Below are 12,056 nucleotides of genomic sequence, written 5' to 3' on the forward strand. Positions count from 1 at the left end.
CAAAGAAACTTTTTCTTACATTAAGAACATGATCTTATTTTTAAAAAATCACATTTGCTAAACAGAATTGTTGGCATGTAGTTTCTTTACACCACATTTATCAAAGTATCAATGACCAGATCCTAAAAAGAGAAGGCACAGATCCGTCTCCCTCTGGTGAATTTCCTGTATCCAATGAAGGAAATGTCACCAGCTCTGCAAACCTCCATCCTTTGGAAATGAAGCAAACCCACCCAAAGGTGTGCATGTGGGGCCATGGGGTGAAAATGTTGTATTATAGGACTGGAATTTTCTTACCACCTATGGGAATTTCAAGAGAGAAGGTAGGTAGTAAAACTGTTCCAAAATTCCATCCACTTTCAGAACATGTCAAGGATTTGCTGTTGGATACAACAGTATTTGAAAACTCTATTTTAGGAATTCCACCACGGTTTTGTTCTCTGCAATGGGCCAAAGATCTCCCTGTTCTTACTCTGAGGTGTGTTGGGATTTCAATTCCTCAGAAAAAGTGCTGGTTGTTATAATTTGGTTTGGCAAGTCTCTTTGTTGAGTGCTAACTTCATTGTCCTGGTCACCATCTGCTGCCCAACTCCCATCCAATCTCCTGAGGAGGTGCCAACAGGACTGTGTCCATTTCTCAGACCCTCTCTCTTCTTCCAACAGTCAAGAAAGTGTTACCTCTCTCTCTCTTAAAAAAAAAAAAAAAAAAAGAGCGAGAGATTGAATTTTCAAAGAAATCCTGGTACTGAGTTAGAAGATGACACCACTTTCCAGAGGCATTTTCCTGTGTGGGTGTTGTCCCAATTACTGGGGAACATTGTTTAAGGGGACACTCTGTACCTCACAACAGGCCAGTGAAGGGAAATTTTGAATGTGGTGGCATTAAACTTATAAAGGTACATATTTGATTATTTTATCTATTTTCGAGTTGGTCCTTCATAAAGTATTTGTGGGACTTGGCATGAATCAAGATTTTCCTTAATGGAAAGCATTAGAACTACTGATTTTCATGAGGTATCTTAACATGGGGGTGAGAAAGGAGGTAGGATTTCACCACTTTTAGGTAGCCCCGCTGAAAAAGAGAGCCAGGATGGATGGTGTTACTAGATAAGGGGAAAACATTACAGGACACCCAGTTAAATTTCAATTTCAGATAAACAGTGATTAATTTTTAAGTATCTCTCATGAAATATTTGGGACATTCTTATACTAAAAATAGTTATTGTTTATCTGAGAATCACTATCTCCTACGTTCTGGGTTTTTGCACTGGATATAAAGAAACTTTGGGTGTTCTGCATTTTATCTGGCAACCCTAAATATGAAAAAAAAAAAAAAAGTAATTGAGGATGAAGAAAGAGAGGAAATAAGAAGATTAATATTCCATACCCAGATCCCAGCCAAAGGAAGATTACGGATTTTTTGCTTTGAGCATGAGAACCTCTGCAGATTCTCGGATTAGACATGAGTTTCCTATTGTGAGACCACACATAGGTAGGTAGCAAAAGGGGGAGAGTGTCGCATGCTTGCTTTTTGAAAAGAAAACCACGTTGGGCTCACTAAATGCTTGAGCGATCCTCAGGGAGCCAAGGTAGTTCATCTTACTTGAGAAGATTCCATTTTAAAAAGCAAAGCTTTGGATTTGTTTCATGGGAAACTTATAAGCAAAATGGGTTCACTGCATAGAACAGCTTTAGAGGTGAACCGGTTCTGTTGGTGATAGAAACAAATGGGAATTTAGTCTCATTGTATGACTGAGTCTAATAAGTTAATGGATGTTTGAGAAGCATCAGGTGCTCCACAAGTGGTGGGAACTCAGGTAAGTTCTAAAGTACATTTCTCGTATCATTTTGTTAAAAAGCCATTTTTAACAAAGACATAATTTCTCCTTAAATTTTAATCCCAAATTGCAACAACAACAACAAAAATGACAATGGATTAAGGCTGGTCATAATGTGCCCTTTTCTTTAGGATAACTTTGATTTTTTTTTTAATAAGATATAATACACTTCCACACACATACCACATACCAGCAAACACTTTTGACTCATACAAATATATATTTAGAATAAACACCTAAAAATAGTCCCACAAAAGAAATAAAAGTTACACAATTACCAACAGACTCAATCAACACATTTTACAAATTCTACAGAACACTTTATCATTGTCATTGGGGAAACAAACAATTTAGAGCATTATTTAAAACCGCATGTAGCACAGGAGCCACCAATGAGTTATGGCAAATATAGCATTTACACCATTGTGTCACTGAAGTCTAGTTGAAAAGACTAAAATGCTGCAAAATAAAATACTTTTTAAAAACCTTGTTTAGCATATCCTGAGGGACACTGTGCATCATTTCCTACGAGCAGTTCAAAGGGTGAGCATTCTATCTACGGAGCTCTTATTGAGTGGCCAAAAGTTAGAAGATTGTGTCACTGGATCTGAAAAATTGTAGAACTAGAAAACTCACGAAAACATGCATTTCCTGAGACGTCCAACTTTTCAGACTAAAATTCTATCAGGGGAGAACTTGAACAGGTCAGAACCTCAAAGTACTGAAAACAACTCTAAGTGAACATGAGGACTTGTTTGTAATTTATATTCAAATCCCTGTTCCATTCTCTAGCTTGAAATATAATTGACAGTGTAGTTAGACTATGACTGCTGGACATTTCTTATTTATGATCTTCTCATTTTTCATTGGTTCCCTAGTGATTTTTCTCCTCTTGAATATTTAAATATTTGAATTATGTTTATGCCTACTCACATAGGAAATAATTGATTTTAAGAGTTAAAATGGCAACAGAATTAGGTTGAGTGATTACAGTTTCAATTTGAATAATGTGTGTGTGTGTGTGTGTGTGTGTGTGTGTGTGTGTGTGTGTTTGCTTGTGTGAAGACACACAGCATATACATGCCAAACGTTTTATGCTCTAATACATTCACTGTTAGGTGGCACTTCATGAAAGTGACTTTTCCCAATATGGCTGAAAGTGAATATTGAGGTCATCATACAGAATATCCTAAGACCTTGAAACAATGCCTCCTCATTCTCTGCATTCACATGATTGTGTAGTAATAAGGGAGACATAAATGATAATGGCAGGAGCATTCCATTTGAGTCCTTTAAAATTACAGACAGGAGAGCAAACCAAAAAATGACTCTCTTTGCATAAGTTCCCATCCATCCCACCTACTCCTTTGACTTCCTGCTGTAGATTAGATGAAAGTTGCATTTTGTTTCTCTTTTTTTTGCCTTGCAGAATATGTGACATAAAGTCTTAAGAAACAAGCAGAACAAAAAGTACACCAAGATGTATCTCCTACCATCTTGGGGTCTCTTTGTAGCCCTTTACTTCTATAATAGCTTGTCTGGAAAGACATTGCCCAACTAAGACAAAGATGCAGAGGCTGAGGGTAAGTTCAGATTGCATATTACTAGCCCTCACAGCTCCCCCCCCCCCCCCAAGCATGCTTCCTAAGTGCTCTGGGCAGGGCCAATAAACAGAAGACAGACAAAGGCACCTTCTCTTTTCTCCCCTTTCAAAGGAATCCCTTCTAATGGACTCTCTACTCAGTTGGAAGACCCACAGTTCACTTCTACCTGCTCTCTCCCTTAGAAATTAAGGCAAGTCCCTTTTCTCTCAGTTCCTGCGACAAAGCATTGTGTCCACGTGGAAGCAGTAACAGTGGCTTGAAGAGACCTTCTGTCAAGTATATCATTAGTAGCAATAGAAAACTTTCTCCAGTTAAGAAATTGCACAATCAGTCTAATCCTTCAGCAGGGGTTTTTTTTCTTTTTCCCCCCCAGCACCGAAATGACAAATATAGTAAAGTAATACTCTAAGCAAACTATATGAAAGCATCTGAGTTCAAGAAAATACAACACAGTTACCTCTATTTCATTAATTTTCATGAAAATGTTGAAATATTTGTTTCCTGCCATATTGATAAGTTAAATCCTATGTCATTTCAAGTGTGCTTGGCTAAAGATCCTCCTGAGGGATGAACAATGGATAGTCAGCAAGAAAACTTGCCCAAAAAGCAACTTTACAGGACATAAATTTCCATAATCCATAACCCTTAAAAAAGGATTCATATTCAATTGCACGTAAGGAACAGGTGAAAGACACAGGAAGACAATACAACTGCAAAGCAGAAAGAAAACTATATTTGTAAATGATTAAGTCCCAAGCTGAATTATGTTTAAAAAAATATTTGAATATGATCAGCTACTCTACTTTCAAAGGTCTTATCATTTTTTTTATACATTGTTAAGGGTTTCACAGTCTTAAAATTAAATTATTTTATATTATCAATATTTTCACTTGAAAAAAATAATTTGTGTCTGTCCATGCTTGTGTTTGTGTGTATTTTAATCTCTCTGCATAGGAGTGGGTATGTATTGATATATTGTGTAGGGCAAAACATACACAAGTGGAATGTAGATCAGATCTGCTGAGTGTATTTGCATGGTACTTGGTCTATCACATCTACTTATATACTTTTCATAATTCTCTTCAGTACAAACAATTTATCTTTCCTGCAATTGCCAATAAATACTATTTTCTGATAATGAATATTTATAACCATGTAAACAACTCTTAATTATTTATAATCTGGACACACATAATCCTAGCATCAACTCCCTTACCTAGGTCTCAGATATTTAATCACATGCCTTACATTTAGATTAATTAGAAGTTGAGAGCACACTTCAATTTATGTGGGCTGTGTTTTCCCAGGAAATTATTGATGCATGATTATTTCTAAACATTAAGATAATTCATAAGAGTTTCAGCAAATTTTATAATTTTTTATAAATACCTCACTATATTCCTGTGAGGCATATAGATAAAGATTATTGTGCTCTTTTAAGACTATTTTAGCATTGTCAAATATCATAAAGACAACAAGGAGGAAGCAATACTCATAGTTGCATCATCTTTTCACTGTAGACAGGGACAGTCAATGTTGGACACAGAAACTTTCACTCTGTTTCATTCTCAACTCTAGTGGAGGATGGAACCCAGAGGGGTAAGTCTGGGTCAGTTTTCCGTAGAATCTGCTAAAGATGGTTCATGGATTCTTGTAACTTCACGGACAGAGTTTCAAAAGCATTGCTTTGACTCCTTCTGCCACCCTTCCTCCCTTTTCAACTTTTAAAAAATAAAAACTCCAAGTAAAGCTTCTTGAAATATGTCTCTCAAAATCTGGGATTTAAAATTACATGTTTAGAAATCCTAATTTGATAGGAAAGCTTGCACAATCTTTCATTTCTTTCTTCTTCCTCCTCTGCCCCCAACCCCTTTTCAATCAAGTGAATTGTTAGGAGAGCTTTTGTAAGAGTTCTTTGCAGATTTCTCTGATTTTAACATACTCTTCAGTCATAGTTTTTCATTTACTGGGCATTTGTAGGGCGATGTTATTAGAAGATTCTTGATTAAATTAGCAACCATCTCTTCCCAGTCCCCCCATTTAAAGTTGGCACAAGTAATTCTTCCAAAGAATTGTTTGCTCTATATTTATAGCTGCCTTAAATAGAAATACAGTGAAACACTATTGTTTTTGTATTACCCAAAAAATCACTGATGATGGCCTTCAATATTACTGATGCAGGGAAACTGTTTTAATGCATATTTTCTATGACAAAGAGTTAGCAATGATTGCCCAATTGCAGATGACAACAGAATATTATACCATGTTCCACACAACAAATAAATTTCACTACAACAATGTAATACACATTCTGTTGGGAACAGTCAATTGTTTTGAGTCCCATACAGCATCTGATTAAGAAGAGCAAGCAAAGGGGGCAGGGTGAGAAGGTTCAGAGGATACAGAGAGCATAGCAGATCTAGGTTGAAATCAGAAACACAATCAAGTAAACACTTGTGAGTTATATATCACAAAGACTAATTCTGAAAAACAAATTTCACTGGTCTTTTTTAAAATCTCTAACACTAGAAGTAGATTTCGCTCACCAAATGGGAAATGAAATATTTATACTAATGCAGAGACTATGATAATAACCACTCAAAAATTGGATTTCCCCTTTTCCCACCCACTGCCAGCCCTAGTTCCCTCAGAGACTCAGTGGAATAGGAAGATCAGAGTGTTTCTAGATAATATGCCTAATACAATGAGTCTTCTCTATCTTATTCATGAATGCTCAAAATGGTACTATCAAGTGTTGGCTTCTCCTTCATCAAAGACATAGTTGAGCTTTATGACAGTGCTGATGAAATCACCAAGTTCTACAAAATCGGCAGTGACAATATTGATGCCGCTCTCTCCTGGTTTCTGCGTGCTGACCCACTGCATCATGGCGGGAAGAGCCCTGAGAAAGGAAAGAAAAAGAGAAGTTGTGGGTTCTTGAAGTTAAAGCATGGCATGAAATACTTGTGTATTTCCCTGGGTCTCAGAGAGTATATCTAATCTATAAACTCAACCCACTTAGGCAAAACTGGGTCAATGGCCTTGAACTACATTAATCTTATGAGTAAAATACCATAAAAATACTGATCCCTATTTTCTAGTATACACATTTTTTTCCTGTTAGACACATAGAGAAGGATCCAGCTCCTTCTAAAGGAGCATATAATGGATCTAAAGCGCCAATGCCTTCAGAAAATAGACTGGCAGGTGGAGAAATTTGGTCCCTCATGGCAATAGTTTTAGAAGAGAATTCTATTAAAATGAAAAATCTGGATCCTTAGAGCAGAGACACAAGCATATTCAAGTCATTAGAAAGACAGATGTTGTGGCAATGTGTGTGCAGCCACTCGGGTTTGAAGTCCATTACTTTCTGGGTTTGCTAGAGCAGGTGACATATTCCTGTTACAAATGTAGCATGATGTTGGCGTTTTACGAAGGCAGATAGTTTTGGAAAGAACCAGTGTATTTCCTGGGAAGGATGGTTGTTCAATAAATATGCTCGGGTTGAGAGGTGAGAGGAAGGGGTGGGTAGAAGTGATGCTGAGGCCAATGCTGATTCTGTATTAACCTTAACTTAGTGTCTGGCTCAGCCGTTCCTTAGGCTCTGGGGTACCAGGCCATGAGAGGTTCCTGAGCAGCCAACCTCCCACCTTAGAACTATGATCACCACAGAAACACCTCCTCAGATGCCTCTGCTTCTCATAGATTAAGGGTTCCTGGGCCTGGATTGAAAACAATTGTTACCCCCATGGAGAGGCATTAAGAGAACATAAGAGTGCTCGTCTATTTCTGGATAAAATAGATTGCTTTGAGGATTGATGAAACATCCTTTTGGAATAGCTTGTAGTCCTCACATGAAATACAAGTTTTACATTTAAAATACCATTTCTCTTCACCACCCTATTGCCCTTGACCATGGGCTATGCATATAAGTATATAAATTATTTGGTTTATCTCTTCTCATTCCCTCAAACACATTTTGAGGATGTCAGTCTGTTCCATGCCTCCCTGCTTCACATCTTATTTTGGAGGAGAGTAAAGCAGGGAGTGGGTGAGAGTCATCTATAATATCAACAATAAAAAATTTCCTACCCAGAATGCTTCAATCACCTCTCAGTGTTTTTAGGATGAAAATAAAAATCCTTAATTAACCTATAGGGCCCTGAACAATGGCTATTGATTTCAGAAAGGAAGGGCAAGGGAGAGGAAAAGGGAGAGGGAGATAGAAACATCCATGATGAGAATCATTGACCAGCTGCCTCCTGCATGCCCCACATAGGAGATCGAGCCTACAACCTGGGCATGTGCCCTGGTTCATAGGTTGATGTTCAACTACTGAGCCACACCATCCAGGTGTAAATTTTTTATTTGCCCTCACAAGTTTTGCCCTCTTGGGGGGCAACATTAACATCAAGAATGCAGTTTATAGCAAACTGATAAGTTGAAATTATACTTAGTTGTGATGTTTTTCTATCCAGCTTTCACAGTTCCAATCAAAGTCAGAAAGGGGGCTGGGGAATGAACTTGGTACACAAAGCTTCAAATCCCTCCTCTGGAATGTGCAACTCTCCTGAGGAAAGGCATCTTCAAATAGGTTCCAGGTCTTTATAAGAGAAACAAGTAAGTCTACAGCAGTAAGAAAATCTCCCTCCAAGAAAGCAACAGGAGGTGGGAGATGTGGGAGCCAGAGATCTTCTCATGTTCTGGCTTTGAGAACTGGTTTAGAAAAGGTTTAGGAGTTGGAAGTGCTGAGATCAATAGACCTCAATGTGCTGACCTTGACTGATTAATTCATGTCAGGGTTATGATATTAATTCAATCTCCTACCCAGAATACTTCAATCACCTCTCAGTGCTTTTAGAATGAAAACAAAAAATGTTAACTAACCTGTGGGGCCCTGAACAATGGCTACCAGGTGCTTCTTTTGTGTCATGTCATCTCCAGTCACTCTTTCCATCACCAAGTTCTAGTCACATCCCAGTCTTAGTCATCTTGAACAGCCTAATTTTTCTCAGGGAACTTTGTAAATGCTGCTGTTATTTGCTTGCTTTGCTTTTTGTTTATTTATAAAGAGTGGTTTTCTTCCCTGCTCCTTCACTGGAACTCATCTTTCAGGTGATATTTTAAATGTCACTTCTTCAAAACACTAGTCAGAATTGTAATTATATTGATGTGTTTGACAGATATCTGTTCCTCAACTAGACTGCAATTTCTTTAGCAGCAGGCTGTGTACTTTCTCCCTGGTGTATTCCCAGTCCTTAGCATAGTGCCTGGCAGACTACGCACTTAATAAAGACATGTTGAATACATGAATAGGATTTACTTTTAGAAACAAAAGCTTTATTTTTAGAAAAGAATATATGCAATAATATAATTCATGAAAAGGCTACTGTTTTCCTTACTTTGGTACTGCCATAGATTTCCGTTTGTGAATTCACTGTTATTTGTTTGAAGAAAAAGATGTTTTTCTTTAACTAACTTGAAGAGCTTTAACTTTTCTATATTTGGCAGGTCTCACTGGCAAATTTTTGAATTCACCAAACAATCCGCAAAGCAACTTGCTCCACATTATACATTTAGTGCTATGAGATTGTGTTAATGATAATGATAGCATTTTATCATCTTCATAAAAATAAAGTTTATTAGAATTAAACTTAATTCATCAGATTTATTCAATTTAGTTATTAATGTATTATTAATTTTAATTATTAAATAGGCTACATAATAAAAGAGTAATATGCAAATTAACCATCATTCCGCTACACCTACTGCCATGCCCACAAACCACACCCACCAGCCAATCAGAGCAAATATGCAAATCAATCCCAATCAAGATGGCTGTCATCACAGAGAGCAGGAGAGAGGCTTGGGTTTCCCCAGCAATGGAGGAAGCCAAGCTTTCCACACACCCTGGCGGGCCTCCACTCAAGGCTACAAAGTTTCAATTATAGAAGATAAATCCCCCCAAAAATGGAGGCAGCCATGGAGCTGGAGAGAGCAGGCTAGGGTTGCCCCCAGCGATGGAGGAAGCCAAGCTTTCCACCTGCCCTGGCCAGCCTAGGCTTCCACTCCAGGCTACAAAGTTTCCATTATAGAAGGTGAATAAACTCCAAGAGAAATGGCTGCCACCACGGAGCAAGCAGAAGACTTGGCTTTGCTCCAGGCTACAAAGTTTCAATTGTAGAAGATAAATATATCCCAGATACCACGGCCTCCCCTTGGGTCACCAGGGAAGGCATGGCAGGCCTGCAAATCACCACAGGCTCCTTGCCTAGGCCACCCCACACCCCAAGGAAATCCCCACCCTGATCTGGGATCCTTCAGGGCAAACCAGCTACCCCCCACCCATGCACCAGGCCTCTATCCTATCTAATAAAAGAGTAATATGCAGATTGACCATCATTCCAACACAAAAGATCAAGATAGCTGCCCCCATGTGGTCAAAGATCCTGCCCCCATGTGGACACAAGATGACCAGTAGGGGAGGGCAGTTGGGAGGCACCAGGCCTGCAAGGGAGGGCAGTTGGGGGCAATCAAGCCTGCAGGGGAGGGCAGTTAGGGGTGACCAGGCCGGCAGAGGAGGGAAGTTGGGGGCAAAAGGCTGGCAGGGGAGCAGTTAGACTTCAATCAGACTGGCAGGACAGTGGTTAATAGGTGATTAGGCTGGCAGGCAGAAGCGGTAAGGGGCAATCAGGAAGGCAGGCAGGTGAGCAGTCGGGAGCCAGCAGTCTTGGATTGTGAGAGGGTGCAGGGTGGGCTGAGGGACAATCTCCCCCACCCCCAATGCACGAATTTCATGCACCAGGCCTCTAGTCATTAGATAATTTAATATTTACATGTATTAGACATTAATGAGGAATCCCTGTGAAATTCATATTTAGGTGTGCCTGTGTGTATAGATAACACTTTTACAATGAATGCATTTTATATGTGCTACTTTTCTAATTTCCTTATACCTGTGTTTTGTAGTAATGAACAAACTATTGTAGATAATAAAACGTTTCTAGCAAATTTTATTTGAATGCATTCTTTATTTTTTAAAATACATTTTTAAAATTGATTTTTGAGAGAGAGAGAGGGGGAAGAGAGAAGGATAGAGAGAAACATTGATGCAAGAGGGGAACATTGATCTGCTGCCTCCTACATACCCCCTACTGGGGGTCGAGCTCAAAATCCAGGCATATGCCCTGACAGGGAATTGAACCAGAGACCTCTTGATTCATAGGCTGACACGCAACCATTGAGCCACACCTGCTGGGCTGAAAGCATTCCTTTTTTAAAATTTTTTTTTTTATTGAAATGGATTTCTTTTTTAGTGAATAAAATAGAATCTTCAAAATCAACTCATTAATTTTTACCGACCTCTTTGATGCATGGGGATAAAGATGACTATGAAAGCGTCAGAGCCTTGTTGCTGCTTGTCCCGAATCTAGTCTCTCCTGAGAAATGCAGACTTCACTGATCAACAAAGTTTAAAATAATGACCACAGATCTTTCTTCCCCTGAACAACTGAGTCAATAAGAAGCAACTAACTGAACTTAAATATGACATATTTTAAAATGTGATCTGTCAATCTGGCCATTTCTGAAAGTTGGGAACTTTCACCAGAAAATGAAGAAAAAGACAAAAAAAAAAAGGAGGAACTCTTGCCCCAAAGATTGGCATTTCATGCACTGACCACCCAGCAATAAAAGCAGTGCCTTTGCCCCTGTAGGTTTAACCTTCAGGAGGGGCTTCACAATAACCTCAGGTAGACAGACAGGCACAGGTCTGGCATAAATCATAATTTCTGTAAACATCGCCTATTAAGTTTTGCTAACACTGTTTCTGTTCAGAACGCAGCATATCTGATTCATGTCTGATGGGGAAAAAAAAGCTCATTTAAAAAATATGTATTTTCCTCTCAAATTGCACTTAGATAATTAGGTCATGAAATATCTACAAAACAATGGCTTTACCAGCAGCTGTGGAGATTTTAGAAGCCCTGCGCTCTGCTGGAAGGACACTAAAGCCTCCCAAGACTGCCTCTGACCTGCGCCATGTGCTTTCAAAACGAAATCACTGCAGCTATTTAGGTGTAAAACAGAAAGAATGAAGGGCGCCGCTGACCCTCCAGTCAATCTGAATTTTCACTCTGTAGCTGTGAGAGAAAGAAATCCTTCTCTGCTTGACTTTCCCAGATTCCCTGCTGAAATCAAGTTCAAATGCCATGTGTAGCTGGATAGAGACATCTATTTAACACATACGGATAAGGACCTCTCTTGCTGCACAGTAATCTGTGTGCTGAGTACACGGTGGGGCTCAGAAACTGAGGAGGCCCTTGGCCTCCTGGTACCTGCCGTCCAGGAGGGGAGAGAGGGATTTATTAAAACAACCAAAATGATCACTTCAACTTTCCTGGTGCTGGGGGAGAATCTGGTCCCGACTATAGCAATGGGTTTTATTTAAAACCCTGAGTCCCAATGTCCCCTAACGGTAAAATTAGGACTAAACACTCAGAGGTGGACATGGCCGCACAGAAGGCACATGGTACCTGGATATTATTCACATGTGAGGTTCAGAGTTCATAATAAAGGCGTGACCACAACCATGAGTGCAGACACGCCCCAGGAG

General features: G+C 39.1%; 1 protein-coding gene across 1 annotated transcript in view; it reads right to left on the reverse strand.

Annotated features, from left to right (window-relative positions):
* Window positions 1-3,806: 3,806 nt before the first annotated feature.
* PLCXD3 (phosphatidylinositol specific phospholipase C X domain containing 3) overlaps window positions 3,807-12,056 on the reverse strand; it is a 120,691-nt gene continuing 112,441 nt past the window's right edge. Inside the window, exon 3 of the mRNA XM_084881768.1 lies at window positions 3,807-6,344. Coding sequence (XP_084737894.1) covers window positions 6,191-6,344 — 154 coding nt within the window. The 3' untranslated portion in view covers window positions 3,807-6,190. The remainder of the gene's footprint in view (window positions 6,345-12,056) is intronic.

Source organism: Pipistrellus hanaki (genome assembly GCF_964339955.1).
Source record: "Pipistrellus hanaki genome assembly, chromosome: 4".
Lineage (NCBI taxonomy): Eukaryota > Metazoa > Chordata > Mammalia > Chiroptera > Vespertilionidae > Pipistrellus > Pipistrellus hanaki.